General features: G+C 34.7%; 1 protein-coding gene across 3 annotated transcripts in view; it reads left to right on the forward strand.

Annotated features, from left to right (window-relative positions):
• The window catches only part of FSTL5 (follistatin like 5), a gene marked incomplete at both ends in the record, with an annotated part of 244,126 nt that overhangs the window by 196,994 nt on the left and 33,708 nt on the right, over window positions 1–13,424 (forward strand). For 2 of the 3 annotated variants that reach the window (XM_084204181.1, XM_084204182.1), the window contains 2 exons: window positions 3,385–3,411; window positions 7,692–7,810. In XM_084204181.1, the coding sequence (XP_084060307.1) occupies window positions 3,385–3,411; window positions 7,692–7,810 (146 nt within the window). The remainder of the gene's footprint in view (window positions 1–3,384; window positions 3,412–7,691; window positions 7,811–13,424) is intronic. The other variant, XM_084204183.1, reaches the window with a different exon arrangement.

A 13,424-nucleotide genomic window follows, 5' to 3' on the forward strand; every position in this document is an offset into this window, starting at 1 on the left:
GGGGCTGTACAGAAAACCATAGAATAGCTGTGGAAGGACAATAAGGAGTCATTTTTATGGAGCTGTAAGTGTGCTTAAAAAGAAAAGAAAAAGAAAGAAAACCTCCTTCAGGAAAGTTTGGATTCTCCAGTGTCTTGCATTGCCGGGGGACAAGGGAGAAGGAGGAACAATGCAGACTTCTTTTTGATGACAATATAAAAGGCCCAACAACAAATGATGTAATAAAATAGCTGCTTTAATAAGATATAATAAAAAGAGGAATATAGGTAGTGACTAAATCTTGCAACCCTTCACATGCTGGGCATCATGGATTTATTTGTGCAGCGCGGGATTAATTTTGGGTGGATTTTCCCACAGCAAGCTGATCTTGTCCATGGAGAGGTTCCTGCTCCCTCCCCTGCTGTGGTAGTTTTATCTGGTGTAAAAAAGAAAGGCATATATCTTCTGGCAGGTTGCAATTTGTTATAAGGCTCGTGAGTGGGCAGCACAGGGTTTTATGGGCATTCCAGCACCTACCCTTGGAGCAGGTACCCATGTGACATGCAGGCTTCCCTATCACAAGGTAGGGAAGACATAGCCTGCTCAAGTCACAAACTTTTGGAATACAATGTCTTCTGCAAGGCTCCCAGTACATCTCCTTATGCTATTTAATAACTGTTGAATCATAGCAAAGGAGAGGGTGGTACTCTGCCTTGAAACCAGAACATGTTGCTGAGATCGATCAATAATTCTGTATGCTTACATAGTGAAGTTTACAAATGGTTGAGAATTTAGTATAAAGTATGGCTGAAAAACGTTAATTTTTGCTTAACCAAAAAGGGAGGCAAACAATATGTTCCTTAGTATACTTTATATCTATACATGCTGTACTTGTTCCAGCATTGACCTCATTATCTTGACACTTGAAATCTTTCCTGAAAAGAAGTTATAGGTCTGATTAAAAAAATAAGTGAGGTTTCTTGATCTGTTAGGTGAGATTGTGGCTGTTGTTTATAATATTATATTGAATTCTTTAATTATATCTCAATTTTCTTCTAGCTGATTTGCTAATTGTAAAATTAATATGTGAGGCTTTTAAAGCACTTTTATTATCCTGGCCTTTTTCTTGAGCAAAGCCCGGAATCATATATATCATTTTGCATTAACACAAATTAATGTGATCTGTAGCATCTTAAATAATTTTGTTTGATCCTGTACAGTTTCCCACACTTGTGTAATTGTAATTACTTTTTATTTTGTTTCCTATGTCACCCCTAGAAATACACTGATAACTCTAAACATTATGGTTGAATTTAGGGGACCTCAAGTGTCATGTATTGCATGGTTATTTCCTCACAATCTGAAAAGTTATTTTAAAGGAAATCCTCCAGATTGCCCTGGGGAAATGAATTTGCTTTATTTCATAAGAAAGACTGTGTAAGATAACATAGGCAAATACAGAATTGTGATCTGCATCTGGAGACACTGTCTAGGCATGAAGGGATAAATTTTAAAGTTCAGAACCCATTTACAGCTGAGTCTGGTGAATGATAAAAGATGGGTTTCTGCTGAGACATCAGCATGAAAAAGAGAAGTTAAGAGGGACTGTGGACCTGCTGAGGGGGATGGGGACCTGGTGGCAAAGGATCTGGAAGGGGACAAGTTGTACTGAAGGTTTCTTCACGTCCGTCTTTCCTGGCAAAACTGTTCCTAGGAACATGACACCAGTGGGAAGGTTTGGGAAGGAGGCATCCTCTGGCAAGGAAGCTTTCTTTTTCCGTGGTGTATAGGATTTGATTGAGAGCATTTAAATGAAGTGAACTTTCTCAGGTGGAAGGGCCTGGATAGGATGAACCCAACTGGAAAAACTGGCCCATGGCATTGTGAAGTGACTCTTGACAACCTGTGAAGGATGGTGGTGATCAAGGAAGTTCCTGCAGACTGTAAGAAAGCCAGCGCTGCTTTTCAAGGGCAAGAGGGAGAATCCAAGACATGATAGGTGCATCTGCCTCATGTTGATTTCTGGAATAGGGATGGAGCATTTCACCCTGGAAACCATTCCCAGAACTAGAATGTGTTTAGGAGCAATCATCATGGATTTACAGAGGAAAAAAATCTTGGTCAGCCTGACAGCCTTCTGCAGTGTGGTGACTGGCAGAGTGGGTGTAGGAGATGTTGTTTAGCAAGTCCTTAGAAATCTTTTGGGTACCCTCAAAGACAAAACCATGAAGTTTAGGCTAGATGCACAGACAAGAGGGCGAATCCAAAACTGGCTGCACTACCTGACCCAAAGGCCTGCATCATATCCCAGGGCTGTTTTCCCCCTTTCCTCTCTGTTGGAATACAAATGATGTGGGAAATCTTGGTATCCAGGCCTTTTCTAGAGTAATAGTTCTTGTTTTCATTCTCAACCTTCAGCTGCCAGCAGATGAGGAACTTCTGTGTGCCAACATAATTTTTAATAATATGTCTTTCATTGCTTTTTCCAAACTTTTTTTTAAAAGCATACTAATATATTTGGCTTTTGTAGCACTGTGTTTCAATGAAGCTCCTAATTTCATTATGTGTGTGTGTGACATATGTGTTTTCTGTGTTGTATTTCTTTCCTTTGTTTGGGATTTTTAAAATTTCTTAAGTTCATTACTTTGCAATATGTGTTGGTTTTCAGTGATGGTGTTTCAAAAATTTGATTCTGTTGCCTGCTGAGTTCTAAATACTAAAAATTTGCAAGGCTATATTTGTTTTCTTTTTTTTTCCTCCCCAGACAGAAAGAGCAATATTAGGATAATATAATTTCATTGGTCTCAAAGGTCTGAAATCCAATTGTAAACAAGATGTCCAAATACAATTTATGTTTTCAGGGGAAAAATCAATATAAAAATTTAGTTGCTTAACATGCCATCTTATAATTCCGTTCTTGGTCTTCCAAAGAGAATGATGGACATTATACAGCATGACAATTTTGGTAGCGTGCTTGAGCTACAGCCATACAGAAAAATATCTTGTGTATGTTTTAATTTTTTATATCTCTCTCATAATTATCTTCTGAAATCAATCTCTTCAAAGTCCAGGGTTTAAATGAAATCATGAAAATTGCATCACCTTTTATTAGTATCATTTACATGCATGAAAAGTGCACGTGCTTTTTGTAATGGATGATAAACCACATGTTGATGGTGGCTAATGGAGTTACCTTGGAGGGGTTTAGTGGGAGTGATGGCTGATCACAATTTGGTCACATGACACAGAAAACTGTTAATTTACTGTTTCCAGTGGTTTACCTGTAGAAGTATTTTAGTAAGTCAGAGATTAAAGCATTACAATTATTTCAGAATTGATGTATCATTTCTTGTTTTCCCTTTTTCATTTGTATTTTCTGTTCTTTCTTTCTCTTACATGCTGCAGTTGCCAACATATTATGGCGAGAACAAGGTACTAATGGAGATTACTTTTGTTCATATTTTCTGTAGTGTGATGAAATGCTTCTCTAGATTACTTTTGTTCATATTTTCTGTAGTGTGATGAAATGCTTCTCTGTTGTTTCTTGTGTGTGTACCTATGTTTGTTTGTACTCTACAGTTACAATAATTACCTACCCCCTTGCAACACTGAGGAATTTGACTTTAAAAAAATTACAGTGGAAATGAATCCTATAAATGCTCATTCTTATGTTAACTGCTTTTCCTTTTTGGGAGAGAAAAGGAAATAAGCTGTTCAGAATTTTCAGACAATTGTTTAAAGATACACAACAAGAAGCTCAGATTTAAAATGAAGACCTTTAACTTTTGATTGTTGTTATAGTAAAACTTCTAACCAGTCAGCCTATATGCTGCTGAGATTGATTTTCTTGGATGAGTCTCTCTGATTTGACAAAATTATAATCTTAAGAAGTTTAAAATTGAGACACCTGTTGTTGCTTAATTAAGCTAAGGATTTTATTCTTATACTCAGGAAAGGTTTGAAAATAAATGTTGAGGTGGGGAATGGATGTTTGTGATGAACTGAAGGATTAACATAAATAAACACACAATCAGGTGTTATTAACATAAAAATCACAAATATTCTTTAAAAGCAAAAGATAGGTATTAATTTTCATATATATGACATGATCTCAGAAATTATCCTCATATTCCAGAAAAAATACCATAATCTAAGGATTGTCATGAGTTCCCATTCTGTTGCTCTAAGTAGCCTGTGCTTCATCTAATGTTGCAATTTAGGAATTAAAATATTTCAGTAGTAAGAAATTATTTCAATTATTTCCATTGGAAGATTGATAATACAAGATAAGTGAATCAGGTTTTGCTGTGAATTAATGCTAGAAATGGTATGTCTGTATACTTTTTAAAAATTTGGTTTTAATTAACTTAAAGATTTAAAAATCTGACATTTTATTTGCCTGCATGTAGTAGCCCTTGGCATTCCCAGAGTATTTATAAATATGAACCTAATTTTATTTTTTTATTCTTGTTTTACCAGTTGCTCAGCTGGTACAAGCAATAATTTCTGTGATTCTAGTAGACCTCAGCTGTGATCCTCCTGCTCTATTGGCCTTGCAGAGTACAAATGATATATTTAGTTTCATACAATTACACTGTTAATAATTAAACTGATATGCAACAAGTTTGTACCAAATTTTCAAAATTATACTGTTCTCATCTCTTGTTGGGAAAGTATTAAGTATAGTTTATCTCAAAACTGAAAACATTATTAGTATCCCCTTGATTTTTTTAAATTTATTGTCTTTTCAAGTCACTTCATTTCTTTCAGTCATTAGAATAAACCTAGGAAAATTTAATGTCTGTGACAAAAAATATCAGTTGAAAATAATAGCTTACCAAAGTTCTTATGGTAAAGACATTCAAATTTCTCTGCGACTAATTTGAAACGAATCAAAAAGCAATGTATAGTACCAGATCTTGTTTTTCCTAGAGCAGATATTCTCAATCTTTCTGCATAGAAATGCAGGCCAATTGTTGTGTTTCCAATTAATACTGTTACTAATTACAACATTGGAAATATTTTACAAGAGAGAAATACCCTGAAGATGCCAATAAACATCACCACCAACTTCTCTGCACCATCCATACTCTGCCATTATCCTTTATGGAAGTATTAACACATTGGAAGGGAGGGATGGGTGATTAGTAGGACAGTCAAGATCATGAAACCTACATAGGCCTTAGTGCCTAGAGATATTTCTGTATCAAGTTCTCAAAATCTTTTTCACACCCACTTGCATCAGAAAATCTGAAAGGATTTTGAAGGTACATGTGTGTTACAGTAATAATGTAATATGTAAATAAATATAAATCTATTCAGTAAATAAATATAAATCTATTCATATATATGCAAAGGAATCACAAGCACCACCATTAAAAAAAAATATGTTAGCCACTTTTTTAAGTATCAATTAAGTCTAAATAAAGGAAATCTATTTATCTATTGCTTCTGGCACTGCACTAAAAATGTAGAGGATTGTATTTAGTGGGAGGAGGGTTGCAAAATTAAGTCATCAAAGGAATAACTCCTGTATTTCTGAAAAAGTGGCTTGCTGAGGGGATTAGATATTTATGCAGATTAGATATTTGTACAGGTATTTGTAGCCACTCACTCAAATGAAGAGTTTTGGGTCATAATAAGTTGGAAAGGGGAATTAACTAATTGGATCCAGAGGTCAAGGTTTGTGTATGGACTGACTTTCTTAACTTGGTATTGAAATGAAGAAGGACATTTCATACTGTATGTCCTCCACTGTTTTTGTAGAACAGTTTGGTGAACATTCTTGTCCAGACTTTGGAAATAAAGCCTTAAAACTTTGGCCTTTTTATTAGTCATAAATAATTTCTGTACAGTGGAAATATTACTTTGGAGTATTGGCACCTGAGGTGGAGATTTTAGGAGTCTGATTACCAAATGTCTGGGTCACCTGGGGCTGTCATCTGAGCTACTTCCTCACATTCTGGTATTGCTTATCCTGCTAATAACTATAATACACTTCAGCCAATGAGAGGATGGAGAAAGGAAAACCCCGTTTTGTGCCCAGCTACGTTCACATATTCATCCCCAAGGCACAATATGCCAGTTGCTCAGCTATAGATCTCTACACTGTGTTCATTGGTACAGGCAGCCTAACATCAGTCAGGCTTATCTGCAAATTTCAGCTGTTCTTACATGATGGAATGTCAGGCATTCTCTAAAGAGATGTGAACGTGCTGTCTCATAGAGGCTGTGTGGTTTATCTGCATACAAGGCACAAAAGTGCTCACTGGCCAGAGTGGGGGTATTGCCCTGAGTACACCCTGTGCTCTGAATAGACATGACTGGGGAGTTTTCCATGAACCTAAGCCTGCTTCTATGTCACACCTAATGCAGCATAGACCAATTTCTCTCCCAGTTTTTGCTAGCCTATTAATTGATAGATTCAATATAAAGTGAGGAAAACCCTGCTTGGAGACTGCCTCTCTTTCTGGGAAAATTTGGCCAGAAATGGGAAATGATTCCACAAGATTTCTCAAAGATAATTGAATGTGTTTGTTCTGGGCATAGCCTGACAACCTTCTACATAATACAACTTTTAAAGAACTGTGTTAGCTATGTGGTCCCTAACAGGGATCGGAAACGTGTACATAAATGCATATATACATACACACACAAGCATTCATTCCCCCTATCCCCTCTTGATTTTTGCATTATTTTATTTTGTATTAAGACTTGCTCTCTCTCTATTAGCATTGGTTTTCCCACAGAATTTAGGATAAGCAGAATTTCGGATTCAAATTTCTTTTTCTTGGGTTTGACTCCTCTGTGTTTCTATACCAAATATTGTTATGTGAAGTGAAATCTTAGGTCCTGTGCCCAGGATGGATGCACATGTTCACCATTGTAGCCAACAGTCTAGTTGTCAGGATGGTTATAATTATGATTTTATAAGTGCTATAATTTTCTTTAACGAATTGTATGAATTTGAACTGATCATCCATTATAGCATCCACATAGCAAATCAACAACTGTGGTCTTGGTTGGCACACAGAAAACTAGTGAGACTGTCCTTTTCTGTGGTCATGACCATAATCGCAGATGTTGTGAGACTTCATGCTACAGATCTGGTTCCCACCTTCTGCACAAAACTTAGCATCATGTCTTTCAGCAGCATTGTGGAAAAAGGATTGAATGGTTCTGTAAACACCTATGGCCCTTCAACATTGAAATCAATATCTGCCCAACTCTATCTTTCTAATAAAATAAAATAGAGAATATTTCCTTTTCTGATGGAAATATCAAGTAAGGGTTTATAACAAAGACTCGGTCTTCTCTTTCAATGTTATACAGAAATTATGTTAAGTCCTCCATCCTTAAGAAAAAATAATTTTAAAAAGTATTAATAGAGAATTTATATTCATTTGATTTCAATGTAGATGATTTCACAAGGTCACTTTTATTGCTGCAGCTGTCAAACTGTGTATTTCTAGATCTGTATTCATAAACACACTGTCTTGCCAATGGAAAAAAACTACATAAAATTCTAAATAATGTAACAGTTTTGTTTCAGTTTTACAACAAAAGACCTCATACATATAGCTGTATTACCATTATACATGTTAACAAACTGATCTCATACCATACTGTGATTAGGTTTTTAGCTCAAGACAAGAATTTTCTTTTTTGTCCTTATTTAATTTCATACATTTCAATGTGTTTTTGTCCCTAAGGTCTGGGAATTGGGAACATGTTTTATGTTTTTTATGAAGATGGCATCAAAGTAATACAACCAGTGGAATGTGAATTTCAGAGGCATATTAAGCCTAGTGAAAAACTCCTCGGTTTTCAGGCAAGTTGTCTTTAAGAATCTATTTGTAGTGTTTTCTCAATTATAATTTTCTTTACATAAGATTTATTATTACTAGTTCAGTGTTTTCTGCTTGATAAATTCAGCCATGTCTTCTGAATGAATAAATAGCTTATAATTGTGATGTCAAAACTTCTTGTATTGTCCTCTATTAATAAATTCAAGCTTTCAGTCCCTCCTTTCTGTTGAATATTCCCTGAATACTTTTGCAAACCTTTTCTTTCTTTGACTATCTTTCTCCTTTCCCAGTCCTTTAAGAGCTCTCTATTTCTGGATTTGTTGTTGGTTTCTTTTTAGTCCCCACCATTTTCCCACCTCCAACCCACCAGTTTAAGTTCATATTAATGAATCAGGGATTGGTTCTCTCTGTGTTAAATAGGATCTTTTGGGGAAGGGGGAAGTGTTAATGGTTTCTTTTTCTCCACTGGATGTTTGCCTGTATTAAACTTGTGCAGCAAATTCCTGTCCTGGTAAACGCTCTCATAGCTCCACTGAAGTTAGTAGAGATGATTGATGCTTTGGTTCCAACTTAAAATTCATATAAGTAGTTTCAATAACTTTACTGTTAACATATTTATAGCTGATTTTTCCAAATTCTTAGAATTTATGATACAGTTTCCCTGAGTAGGATGCATAAAAACACTAGTGTATTCTCCACTTCCATTTATTCTTGTGATGTTTTTCCTTTACTGCTAATCAAATTGCTAGCTGACATGATGCATGTTCCCACTGGAACACTTGGTACTAGTCACTACATTAAGACTTACTCTATATGATGTATCAGCTTTCAAAAATAGTAACTTTTTCTCATTTGGATTTGAATGAGTGACCTTGAAATATATACTAAGCATTGAGCTGTACACTTTGGGTTTTTTTTTCTCTAATACCACAATGACAGCAGAGCTAGAGCTGTCTCAATGGAATTTGCCTCTTCTGTTATCATTATTGATGTCAAAGGCTGCTATACTAAGTAACAAGACTTATTTTAGTGTGAATAATTATGCTTTGAACAGCTAATCATACCTTGATTTGAGCTGCTTAAGTGAAATTAGGTTGACACAGTCAAAAATAAGCCAAAAAGCTTTTTTTTTTAAAGTCTAATTTAAAAGCTGACTATTTAAAAAGTTTGTTAAAAATTGTATTGATCTAAAGTGCAACCTAGATTTTATGAGTGTTTTTATTGAAGTGTGTCAATAATCAGGATGAATAGGTAAAATTTGTTTCCTTTTGGAACCTTTCAAATCTGGAGTAGCATGATAAGTATATCTTCTTGGGGGAGAAAAAAAAAGGAAAAAAAAAGCCCAGGAAAGTAGGCTACTTGATAACTTTAATTCTAAAGATTTTTTTAAGAATTTTTTTGTTTAATTATTCTTCTCCTTTGAAGAATATCATATGTTCCTCAAACCTCTTTGGAAAGTCAGTTTTCTCTGAATAATAATAATAAAACAACCAAGTTCTTTCCCAGGATCAGATTTTTATCAAGTGCAGCATGGAATTGCTTAGTGGTAGCAGCTCATGTCATAAATTGCTGGTTAGTAATTATCTTTGGTTCTGTCCTATACTTTTACTAATCAGAGAATATTTTGATGTAGCTTTACATAGCCTTTCTCATTAGGGCATCTCCATGACTTAACTATTAACATATTAATAATAAAGGAAACACATGCTTGCTTAAACCTCTCCCATTTCTCATTTCTTTACACTTCTCTGAATTATGTTCAAGTGATAAGTGAAACCACAGGAGAGTTGTTTATTGCCAAACAGTTGCTAAAGCATAGGAACATTTCTAAATCAGCAATGCAGTTTAGATAGCGGAAAATGTCTGGATATTACACATGACACGCCAGTGCTCCTCCACAGGTTTCCTATTTGTCTGTCAACAAACCTGATCTGAGCTTCTGTAAAAGAATGAGCTCAGGTGTTTCTACACAATATTGCACTGTATTGTGAACAACACTGCAGTGCTTATACGTGTACATATTTAGGTATGCTAATTTTGCTAAAGGTAAATATATTTTCTCACTTGCTATATACTTGAGAACTCTTATCTAAATATTTAATTACCTCTTATGGAACTGAGTGTCAATACAGCAAAACACTTTGGTGTATATCTGGCATGGGAATCAATTAGACTCACTGTGTTTAAAGTGAAGCAAAAGATTTAGTGCTTTGCTGGATTGTCATAGGTCAGAGAAATTGTAAAGACCTCCTTCCTCTTCTTCCCAGAATCTCCTAAATTACTTGAATCTCCTTAATGTCAAGTGCAAGTAGAAATTTGTTAGTCTGATAGTGAAAATTCTAGATGCATAGGGACAGAAATAAACTGATTTCTGTTTTCTGATACAGGTTGTTGCTTAGTTAGACCAGCTTTGACAGCTGTTTGTTTAACCTGTTGTCAAATAGATTCTTAACCATGGTTCAAGTAGTCTTTCACTTCATCATGGTGAAGTGCTTGGGACTTTTTCCTCACTAACATTCAACCTCTGTTTATCCTCTGCGAATTAATATTATCCAAAGACTTAAATTCTAATTCTTATGTAAAACTGTTTTTATTTTTCTTTCACAATGAATCCCAATTAGAATAATTATTTCCAGAGACTGGGAAAAAAGCAATTGAAACAGATGCCTTTTGGAGACTAATGAAAAAATCCTTTTGGCTTCAACATAAAGCTGATTTTCTGTTTATTACAAGAAGTAACACATAATGGCCAAATTTCAGTAAAATATGCCATATCATATTTGAATATATGCTGGAGGTCAGAGCAAAATACTTCATTTCATTACAATTAATGTGACTGCATGGCATACCAAAATTTCCACAGGAAATTCGATTGGAGCATACTTTGTAGTCCACAGAAACTGCCTTGGTTTATACCCTTACAGCACAGAAGAAAGTGTATTAAATTTTTAGTAAAGATTTCTAGTAAAGAATGCCAAGAAAACAATGATTTAATGTAGAAGAGGTGATACATAAGTTACTGAATTAAAACATGCACCGTTGCAACCTGTCAGTATCATCTTACTCTTAGGCAGCCATAAAATAACTGGACATTTCATTACACTGCCTAAAGCTTTGACTCTCATCCTGTTGAAGCACTGAGGACCCTTGCAGCGAGTGTAAGTTAATAAACACAGAATTTGCACGGTTAAATCTGCAAGTACATGTTTCCTCCTGAGATTTTCTTGCCCCAGACTATCTTGAAAAAAATTTCTCTAAGGATTTATTTTCCTCCATCTGCTGACTTGTTATGGAGCAAGTCACTTTTTGATTAAAAAGTCTGGGAGGAATACAACAATGAGGTAAATTAATGTTTTATCAGATGTTAACTTTTTTTCTTTTTTTTCAGAGAGAATAAATTAGGAAAAAGTAAATTGCTCACATTTTAATTAGAAGAAGAAAATGGTGGGTTTATGCTTATATTTTAAGGAGAAATAATTTTAATCAATTACCCAACCACTGGGGAAATTAATATGGAACCTCAGAATAACTGCCTATAGTGTAAAAGAAGTCCAAACAATCTAATGAGATAAATTTTATCTTTTCAAAAGCAAGATTTAAGTTCTGTTGAAATAGCTTCAGGTAAATGTAGATTTGAATAACTAGAAGAAGAAGAGAGAAGCAACCACATAAACCAGTTTATACTGGGAAAATCACTGTTTTGGATATAGGAATTCTGGTGCATAATTTTCACAGTTACATTGAAAAAAAGGTTTTTGCTTTTATTTTATGTTTTCAGTCTTTTCAGGCAAGGTGAGAATTGGCATTGGGTTACAGAAATTTATAACAACTTGAAAACTATTTTAGAACCTCTCATGTATACATAGATATGTATACGTGTGGTTGTGTGTATATATATATATATATAAGACTATATTTGTACAGGTCTTACAGTGAAAAAATCTTTAAAAATACACTTCTGAGTATTTTAGACTCAAATTCAGGAAAATGTATAAGTAGCTCATCTCTGGATATAGCTATAAGTGCTTAAGTTAGAGTATTTTGCTATTCTGCTATACATCCCACAAGGGGAGGTGGAATCAGAGAAATCATTTACACTAATCTATATGATGCCATGTGAGAGACACACAGATTCCTCCAGCAGAAGTCAGCGTTATTTTTGAATACAATGTTGAATATGTCCTTGTAGAATTCAGTCTCAGAAACTCAGGTAAATTAATGTGAGTCCCTGAGAGATGAATGCAAATAATGTCTCAGTGTAAATTTGTTACAAACATTTGTGGATTCATTGTTTGAAGGTACTCACTCTGAGGAATAAGAGGATAGTGTAGAACAATCTAGTTGTAGTTGTCTGTTTAGATAAAACATGAAAAGAAGACAGGGTATATTTAGAATAAATATAAAAAATAATGAGATCAGTGAAACAACCCTCTACTTGAAGTGACAATTACCCAGAAGGCAAATGACAATAGATCACTGATATGATGATTGCACATCATATTAGAGACATACTTGCATATGTTGACTTTATGCAACAATGAAAAGCATGTAGCTACTTTTAAGAATGAAAATCCCATTTGTCCCATGCCTGTCATTCCTTAAAAAATCAGATTTTTCACTTCTCCCTTTGATCTTCTTGGCTTTTTATCAGCACGAACTGAATCTTACTTGTTACTTATTTCTAAGTTCTCCTGAAGTTCATGATGGTGTGCTATTGTACAGTACCTGAGTTTAGTAACCTTTCCTTATCATGTGATTCCTGAAAGACCTTCCCTTTGTTGAGGTGTAAGAGCCATGTAAAAGCAAGCAGTGGCTTTCAGTCTTCTGCAAAGAAACTCTCTTTTTTAAAGCTGGAAATTGATTTATTTCTTCTTTTGACAGATAAAGATTGAGTGTATTTTCGAAAACGTAGAGGCACAGCAGGCAAAGAATGTTGATGATACAGAAAAGGAAGTGTTGAAATGCATCATCCTCTTGAAGAGCATTGCTTGGTGCCAGAGATGGTGTTCTGCCACATAATGTTTCCTGTGCCTTTTAAAAGGCGTTAGATGCTTAGAAACAGAATTCTTGTTAAAGAGCTCATCACATCTTGCTGCTCATTCTACATTGAGTCATTATCTGCTGACATATCATAATTATTTTCACAGCGGCCAGTTATGATGTATCAGGCAGAGCATTCTAAATTAGGAATAAGTAGCAGATAAGTGGCAAAAAGAAATAATACTTATGATTTGGTAAATTTGTCCCTTGTGATGCAAAGAATTTAAAATAAGAGGCAAAAGAGGAAAAGGTCAGGAAAACAAAGACACTTGATACATCTTGTACTTTTCCAAGTAGAGTGTCTTTCAGGTCCATATTTTTAAATAATTATAATGTCCATTATAGGAAAGCAATCAGGCTATTTCATAAATGGAATTTTCACATATAGTACTATATTTGACCAAGTAACCTTTAATTTTGATAAACCAAGCTTTTTCTGGGAGAAAATAATCACAAATAGGTAGTTAAATGTATTATGATTGGCCATATGTTTCTACAAATCTGTAATAGTGAGCCTGTAAACTCCAGTTAGCCATTTTGACTGAGTGTATAGTTATATGTATTATGAAATATCAGTTCGCTGCAGTGAACAGATTT

Source organism: Fringilla coelebs (genome assembly GCF_963513975.1).
Source record: "Fringilla coelebs genome assembly, chromosome: 4".
In the NCBI taxonomy this organism is placed as follows: Eukaryota; Metazoa; Chordata; class Aves; order Passeriformes; family Fringillidae; genus Fringilla; species Fringilla coelebs.